The following is a 9,971-nucleotide window of genomic DNA, read 5'->3' on the forward strand; positions in this document are numbered from 1 at the left end:
CTCCAATACTCCAACAACCTCAACAATCCAATAATCACAACGCTCCAACACCCCCAATACTCCAACACCTCCAACACTCCAGTAACACCAATACTCCAACAACCCCAACACTCCAATATCCCCAATACCCCAACATCCCCAACACTCCAATAACCCCAATACTCCAATAACCCCAATACTCCAACAACCCCAACACTCCAATAACCCCAATACTCCAACACCGCCAACACTCCAATAACCCCAATACTCCAACAACCCCAATACTCCAACAACCCCAATACTCCAATAACCCCAACACCCTAACACTCCAATTACCCCAACACTCCAACAACCCCAATACTCCAACACCCCCAACATTCCAATAACCCCAACCCTCCAACAACCCCAATCCTCCAACAACCCCAATACTCCAATAACCCCAACACCCCAACGCCCCAACATTCCAATTACCCCAACACTCCAACAACCCCAATACTCCAACACCCCCAACATTCCAATAACCCCAATACTCCAACACCCCCAACACACCAATAACCCCAACCCTCCAACAACCCCAATCCTCCAACAACCCCAATACTCCAATAACCCCAACACCCCAACGCCCCAACATTCCAATTACCCCAACACTCCAACAACCCCAATACTCCAACACCCCCAACACTCCAACACCGCCAACACTCCAACAACCCCAGTACCCGAACACCCCCCTTACTCCAATAACCCCAATCGTCCAATAATCCCAATTCTCCAACAACACCAACACTCCAATAACCCCAATACCCGAATAACCCCAATACTCAAATAATCCCAATACTCCAACAACCCCAATACTCCAATACCCCCTAACACTCTAATAACTCCAATAATCCCAATATCCCAATAACCCCAATTCTCCGACACCCCCAACACTCCAATAACCCCAATACTCCAACAACCTCAATACTCCAATAACCCCAATACCCTAATAACCCCAATACTCCAACACCCCCAACACTCCAATAACCCCAACACTCCAATAACCCCAATATCCCAATAACCCCAATTCTCCAACACCCCCAACACTCCAATAACCCCAATACTCCAACAACCTCAATACTACAACAACCCCATCACTCCAATAACCCCAATACTTCAACACCCCAACACTCCAATAACCCCAATACCCTAATAACCCCAATATTCCAATACCCCCAACACTCTAATAACCCCAACACTCCAATAACCCCAATATCCCAATAACCCCAATTCTCCAACACCCCCAACACACCAACAACCCCAACACTCCAACACCCCCAACAATCCAATAACCCCAACAACCCCAATACCGAACACCCCACTCATTCCAATAACCCCAATACTCCAATAACCCAAATATTCCAATAATCCCAATACTCCAACACCCCCAACACTCCAATAACCCCAATATTCGAATAACCCCAATATTCCAACAACCCCAATACTCCAACATCCCCAACACTCCAATAACCCCAATAACCCAATACTCCCAATACCCCCAATACTCCAATAACCCCAATATTCGAATAACCCCAATATTCCAACAACCCCAATACTCCAACATCCCCAACACTCCAATAACCCCAATACCCCAATAACCCCAATACTCCCAATAGCCCCAATACCCCAATAACCCCAATATCCCAATAACCCCAATACTTCAACACCCCAACACTCCAATAACCCCAATACCCCAATAATCCAACAACCCCAACACTCCAATAACCCCAACACTCCACACCCCCAACACTCCACACCCCCAACACTCCAACACCCCCAACAATCCAATAACCCCAACAACCCCAATACCGAACACCCCACTCATTCCAATAACCCCAATACTCCAATAACACAAATATTCCAATAATCCCAATACTCCAACATCCCCAACACTCCAATAACCCCAATAACCCAATACTCCCAATACCCCCAATACTCCAATAACCCCAGTACTCCCAACACTCCAATAACTCCAATACCCCAATCACCCCAATGACCCCAATAATCCCAATATCCCCAACACTCCAATAACCGCAATACTCCCAATAACCCCAATACTCCAATACTCTCAATACCCGCAACATTCCAACATCCCCAATACTCCCAATAACCCCAATACCCCCAATAACCCCAACAGTCCAATAACCCCAATACCCACAGCACTCCAATAACCCCAATACTCCAACACCCCCAACACTCCAATAACCCTGACAACCCCAATACCGAACACCCCCTCACTCCAATAACCCCAATACCCCAATATCCCCAACACCCCCAATACTCCCAATAACCCCAATACTCCAATACCCCCAATACCCGCAACACTCCAATAACCCCAATACTCCAATAACCCCAATACCTCCAACACTCCAATAACCCAAATACTCCAGTACCCCAATATCCCCAATAACCCCAATACCCCTAATAACCCCAATACCCCAATACTCCAATACCCCAATAACCCCATTAACCCCAATATTCCAATACCCAATAACCCCAATAACCCCAATACCCCAATAACCCCAATAATCCCAACACTCCAATAACCCCAATACCCCAATAACCCAATACTCCAATAACCCCAACATCCCCAATACTCCAATAACCCCAATACTCCCAACACCCCCAACACTCCAATAACCCCAATACTCCAATACCCCACTGCCCCAATAACCCCAATACCCCCAATAACCCCAATACCCCAATACTCCTATACCTCAATAACCCCAATACCCCAATGACCTCAATACTCCCATTACCCCAATAACCCCAACACTCCAATAACCTCAATACTCCAATACCCCGAACACTCCAACACCCCCAATACTCCAATAACCCCAATACTCCCAATAACCCCAACACCCCAATACTCCAATACCCCCAACACTCCAACACCTCCAATTGTCCAAATAACCCTAACACCCCAATACTCCAAAACCCCCAATAATCCCAACACCCCAATACTCCAATAACCCCAATACTCCAATAACCCCAACACTCCCAATACTCCAATAACCCTAATACTCCAATAACCCTCAATACTCCAATAACCCCAATACTCCCAATACCCCAATAACCCCAACACTCTAATAACCCCAATACTCCAACACACCCAATACCCCCAATGCTCCCAACACTCCAATAACACCAACACTCCCAATACCCCAATAACCCCAATACTCCAATAACCCCAATACTCCAATACCCCAAACACTCCAACATCCCCAATACTCCAATAACCCCAATACTCCCAATAACCCCAACATCCCCAATACTCCAATACCCCCAACTCTCCAACACCGCCAATACTCCAAATAACCCCAATACTCCCAATACTCCAACACCCCCAATACTCCCAATAGCCCCAACACCCCCAATACTCCAATAACCCCAACAACCCCAATACTCCAATAACCCCAATACTCCAATAACCCCAACACTCTCAATACTCGAATAACCCCAACATCCCCAATACTCCAATAACCCCAATACTCCAATAACCCTAATGACCCAAACACCCACAACACTCCAATAACCCTAATGACCCCAACACCCCAATATTCCAATAACCCCAATAACCCTAATGACCCCAAAACCCCCCAACACTCCAATAACTCTAATGACCCCAACACCCCAATACTCCAATAACCCCAATAACCATAATGACCCCCACACCTCCAATAACCCTAATGACCCCAACACCCCCAATACTCCAATAACCCCAATAACCCTAATGACCCCAATACTCCAATAACCCCAATAACCCTAATGACCCAATACTCCAATAACCCAATAGCCCTAATGACCCCAATACTCCAGTAATCCCAATAACCCTAATGACCCCAACACTCCAATAACCCTAATGACCCCAGCACCCCAATACTCCAATAATCCCAATGCCCCACTACTTTCAATACCACAATAACCCCAATACCCCAATTACCTCAGTAAACCCAATAACCTCACTAACTCCAATATCACTAATACCCTAATAACCCCAACACCCCCAATAACCCAATACCCGAATAACCCCAATATCCCAATACTCCAATAATCCCAATGTCCCACTACCTTCAATACCACAATAACCCCAATGACCCCAATAATCCCGATAACCCTAATCTCCAAATAACCCTAGTAACCCCAATACCCCCAATACAATCAATAACTTAATAATCCCAAAACCCAATACCCTCAATAACCCCAATACCCTAATAACCCCAATACCCCCAATAACCCCAATATCCTCCAATACCCCCAATAACCCAATCACAACCATTAGATGACAATCACTCAGATACAAATAACATTTATTGATATTAAATCTCTTAGATGTAAAGAACAATACAGCATAGGAACATGCCCTTTGGCCCCTCCAAGCCTGTGCCAACACATTTTGCCCTTCCATACTTAATATGTCTTCACTTACAGGACATGTGTTCGTATTTTTAAAAACATTTTCTTATTTTTTTCTTTTTCTTCACAACCCGCACACTACCACCAAACAGTGTCAATGCGTATTTTTTTCCAGCACCCATGTCATCTGTGTGCAGGTGTAGTAAACAGTGAAAAAACTACGAGTGCAGAAATCTTTATTCACATACCACTATACTTAAGAGAGAAATCAGGAGGGCAAAAAGAGGTTATGCGATAGCTTGGCAAATAGGGTTAAGGAGAATCCAAAGAGTTTTTATAAATACATTAAGGACAAAAGGGTAACTAGGGAGAGAATAGGGCCCCTCAAAGATCAGAGCTTAAAAATGTGTTGCTGGAAAAGTGCAGCGGGTCAGGAGGCATCAAAGGAGAAGGAGAATCGACATTTCGGGCATAAACCTCAATTCTCCTGCTCCTCGGATGCTGCCTGACCTGCTGCGCTTTTCCAGCAACACATTTTTAAGCTCTGATCTCGAGCATCTGCAGTCCTCACTTTCCCCTCAAAGATCAGCAAAGCAGCCTATGTGTGGAGCCGCAGGAGATGGAGGAAATACTAAACAAATATTTTGCATCAGTGTTTACTGTGGAGAAGGACATGGAAGATATAGAATGTGGGGAAATAGATAGTGACATCTTGAAAAATGTCCATATTACAGAGGAGGGGGTGCTGGATATCTTGAAATGCATAAAAGTGGATAAATCACCAGGAACTGATCAGATGTACCCTAGAACTCTGTGGGAAACTAGGGAAGTGATTGCTGGGCCCCTTGCTGGAAGACATATTGTAACAAACACATTGACTTAGACCCCATTTACCACCCTGTGAGAAAAAGAACCGGAAATGACATCACCAACACAAGGAAACCGAAAAACTAATAGAAGGTAGGTCACTAAAACCAGTGCTTCACCAGAGGACTGTATTTCCTTATTTATGAAGGGACATAATTGCATTCAAATCATTTTAGAGAAGGTTCATTTGACTGACTCTTGGATGAAGAAAGGCCTTTTCCCATTCCTAATGAAGGGCTTATACCTGAAACATAGATTCTCCTGCTCCTCGGATGCTGCCTGACCTGCTGCGCTTTTCCAGCGCCGCACTCTCGACTCTGATCTCCAGCATCTGCAGTCCTCACTTTCTCTCAGGAGGAAAGGCCTGCCAGGGTCGGGTCTGTATTAATTGGAGTTTAGAGGATTGAGAGCTGATCTTATTGAGACACACGTGATCCCACTTAACAGGGTGGATGTTGCAATGTTACCCTAGTGAGAGAGACTAGGAATAGGGGACACAGTTTACAAAATAGAGGTCTTCCATTTAAGATAGAAGTCTGTTCTCTCAGAGTCTGTTTCCCAGAGGATAATGGAAGCAGGGTGATAGCAATGTAAAGGTAGATGGATTCTTGTCTAACAAGGAAGGCAAAGGGTATTGGATCTGACAGGAAAATGGAGTTGAGAGGCCACAATAGGATCAGCCATGATCTTACTGAACTCCAGACCAAGCTCACGGGGCTGAGTGACCTCCTACTCCTAATTCATTTATTTGTAAAAAGATAAAATATTTGGAAGCACACGGCCTTCTTTTCTTCAGTTAACATTCAACTGCCACAAGAAATTTAGAAAGTATCGAAAAGCAGGAAATATGGTTCATTCCCCCAAGCAAATACCTTTCACAAGAGCACAGAAGCATTCAGAAAACATTGTGAAGGGCATGCATTATCAAACAAAGTGCATGAGTACAAAGTTGGCTTTCAAAATTCTGAGGTTTTGTTCTTCGTTGACAAATTGGAAACTGGAATTCCAGCTCTCTTTAAAACTAGATCCAATAATCCACCAGTCATTCCATCAGATTACTTCTTTTTCTGTAAAACACAGCAGATTATCCAGTGAGATTTGTTTTACAACCTCTCCCTTCCCATCTAGAAAACACCGGCAATAGGTTTCCATGGATATTGTTTATCTGTAAGTGCCTTTCTGAAATTTGTTATTATTCATACATGGTCCTTCAGTGGGAACATTGTTACAAAAAGTCCCCAAACTTGTCGTCATCCAACATTCATGAGGCACATTCCGGATATCACTCAGGAGAGAGAATATTGGTCACTTTTACAAACCTCCTAAATCAGGAGTTCAAAGGCTAGTTGTAGACATCCTGATTGTAAAAAAAGTAAAACCCATTCAACTCCATTATCCAAGTCCTCATAAACCTTTTAAAATAATACTTTACAAATTCAAATTCACATGCTTTCTTTGATAAATCAAAAATTAATTCGATGTTGTTGGTGATGCCAGAATGGAGTTTCTGTGGCAATAGGTGGCGCTGTTCTCCATAAAGTGATAGAAATTAAACCATAACTTTGCAGTTTTCATTTCTTGGCATGTTCATATTTCCTGAATCGTACGTTTTCAACATTATAACCTCTTGACATTACCTTATCTGATCACTTCAAGACTTTTAAATTTGAAACATATCCCTTAATATTTTTTTCTAAGTAGAATAGTTTCCTAAGTTTCATTTCTGGAATCAATCACTATTCAATTTGGAATCATTCTCATTCTCTGAATTTATTTCTCTTTAAATACAGAACACACCGTAGTCATCAATCTTTGAAACCAAGAACTGGGTCAATGCTTCTATAAATTTCTAAATTTCAGTACTTTAAGTGCCCTCCATCAGTCACTAGTTAATAGAGATAGGTTGCTTCTTAACAAATCAGGAAGCAGACGAGGGTTATCAGTTAACCGAGGGAGTGAGGTTGTCAAATCCTACACAGAAGAAATGAAATCAAGAACACAGATTGCACAAGCATTCACTCCCTCCACTGCCAACGCTCAGTAGCAGGAGTGTGGACTATCTACAAGATGCACTGCAGAAACTTTCCAAAGATACTCACACAGCACCTTCCAAACCCACGATCACTTACATCTAGAAGTTAAAAATCTCACAACATCAGGTTATAGTCCTACAGGTTTATTTGGAAGTACTAGCTTTCAGAACACTGCTCCTTCATCAGGTAGCTAGTAGGACAGGATCATAAAACACAGAATTCGGCTTCCATCTAGAAGAGGGCAGAGCAGTAGATGTGATCTATATGGACTTCAGTAAGGCGTTCGACAAGGTTCCCCATGGGAGACTGCTGAGCAAGGTTAGATCTCATGGAATACAGGGAGAACTAGCCACTTGGATACAGAACTGGCTCAAAAGAGGGTGGTGGTGGAGGGTTGTTTTTCAGACTGGAGGCCTGTGACCAGTGGAGTGCCACAAGGCTCGGTGCTGGGCCCTCTACCTTTTGTCATTTACATAAATGATTTGGATGCGAGCATAAGAGGTATAGTTAGTAAGTTTGCAGATGACACCAAAATTGGAGGACAACGAAGAGGGTTACCTCAGATTACAACAGGATCTGGACCAGATGAGCCAATGGGCTGAGAAGTGGCAGATGGAGTTTAATTCAGATAAATGCAAGGTGCTGCATTTTGGGAAAGCAAATCTTTGCAGGACTTATACACTTAATGGTAAGGTCCTAGGGAGTGTTGCTGAACAAAGAGACCTTGGAGTGCTGGTTCATAGCTCCTTGAAAGTGGAGTCGCAGGTAGATAGGATAGTGAAGAAGGCATTTGGTATGCTTTCCTTTATTGGTCAGAGTATTGAGTACAGGAGTTGGGAGGTCATGTTGCGGCTGTACAGGACATTGGTTAGGCCACTGTTGGAATATTGCGTGCAATTCTGGTCTCCTTCCTATCGGAAAGATGTTGTGAAACTTGAAAGGGTTCAGAAAAGATTTACAAGGATGTTGCCAGGGTTGGAGGATCTGAGCTACAGGGAGAGGCTGAACAGGCTGGGGCTGTTTTCCCTGGAGCATCGGAGACCGAGGGGTGACCTTATAGAGGTTTACAAAATTATGAGGGGCATGGATAGGATAAATTGGCAAAGTCTTTTCCCTGGGGTCGGAGAGTCCAGAACTAGAGGGCATAGGTTTAGGGTGAGAGGGGAAAGATATAAAAGGGACCGAAGGGGCAACCTTTCCACGCAGAGTGTGGTACGTGTATGGAATGAGCTGCCAAGGGATGTGGTGGAGGCTGGTACAATTGCAACATTTAAGAGGCAATTGGATGGGTATATGAATAGGAAGGGTTTGGAGGGATATGGGCCGGGTGCTGGCAAGTGGGACAAGATTGGGTTGGGATATCTGGTCGGCATGGACGGGTTGGACCAAAGGGTCTGTTTCCGTGCTGTACATCTCTATGACTCTATGACAAGGGCAGCAAATACCACCTGCAAGTTCACCTCCAAGCCACTCACCACCCTGACTTGGAATTATATCATAATTCCTTCAGTGTCGCTGGATTCAAATCCTGCAATTCCCTTCCTAATGACATTGTGGGTCAACCCACAACAGGTGGACTGCAGCAGCTCACCCTCACCTTCTCAAGGGCCAACTAGGGATGGGCAATAAATGCTGGGCCCAGTCAGTGACACCCACATCCTAAAAGTGAATTTAAAAAATGTAATTGTCTGACTTTAAATATTTGCATGACAAAACAATAATGTTAAATGCCTGTTCTCATTCTGATATAACTGAACTGTTGCCTCATTTTACCAGTAGATGTCAGCAGCATACTGGGGAAGGTTAGCCAAATCTTAGTGAACGATGAAGCAGGTTCAAATGGCCATACAGCCTATTCCTGCTTCTATTCCCGATATTCTCATGTCAATATAGGTACCTCCACAATGGATTGGTGGTCTGGAAAGGCCCAATGGAATACTGCAATGCTAGGAGACAATGCTGGTACAGAACAGATGGTTGACTGTCCCTATAGCTTTGCAGAGACCGGATAGTGTACCATAATCCAGACTCCCACCTTGCTACCTCTTGCTGTCTCCAAGAAGCTGACAATTGCCCGGTTAGTACTTGCTACAGTCCATGAATTCCATACCTTCTGCAGCATAGAAAACCCATCTCCTCTTGCTGCACTGCATCATGCCTTTCACTGATGATGCTTACTGTTTGAATTGAAATGCATTTGTGTACAAATGTCCTTCTTGATCTGCCATTATCATGAGACCTCTACCTTGAGGCACATGCACTTCAGGTCACCATCTCAGCCAGCCCATTCTGACCAGACTGCTGCCATGTGAACACAGACCATGGTGTCAGAAGTGAAGCTGATATTGAGTGTGGAAGAACTGTGAAAAAAATTCACTGTTTCTATCAGCAATGTTCAGTGACAGCTGTATCAGCAATCGAAATAATCTTAAGAAAACACAAAGAAATACACCACACCAGAAACAGCAGGCAAGAGAAAATGGCTGCAGTTTTTCCTCTCCCAGTCTCAGTTAGAATGGAAGGTAGTGTGGAACAAAACTAGCTACTTGTCTACAGACAGCGGCAAAATTACAAAATAGAAACACAGCTGTTCAACATACCAGAGCAGTTATATGTCATTACTTTTATATTCTGTTCCCTTTGAAATAAAAGCCAACATCCCATTTGCCTTCCCTGCTCCCCACTGAAACTTTGAAGTGA

At 43.9% G+C, this 9,971-nt stretch overlaps 1 protein-coding gene across 1 annotated transcript in view; it reads right to left on the minus strand.

Moving 5' to 3' along the window:
* Positions 1 to 4,342: 4,342 nt before the first annotated feature.
* LOC122555673 (ribonuclease inhibitor) overlaps positions 4,343 to 9,971 on the minus strand; it is a 64,431-nt gene continuing 58,802 nt past the window's right edge. Inside the window, exon 11 of the mRNA XM_087993207.1 lies at positions 4,343 to 6,305. Within this exon, the coding sequence (XP_087849333.1) occupies positions 6,294 to 6,305 (12 nt within the window). The 3' untranslated portion in view covers positions 4,343 to 6,293. The remainder of the gene's footprint in view (positions 6,306 to 9,971) is intronic.

Source organism: Chiloscyllium plagiosum, unplaced genomic scaffold, assembly GCF_037043375.1.
Source record: "Chiloscyllium plagiosum isolate Xiang-an unplaced genomic scaffold, Cpla_swu_hap1 HiC_scaffold_13, whole genome shotgun sequence".
Lineage (NCBI taxonomy): Eukaryota > Metazoa > Chordata > Chondrichthyes > Orectolobiformes > Hemiscylliidae > Chiloscyllium > Chiloscyllium plagiosum.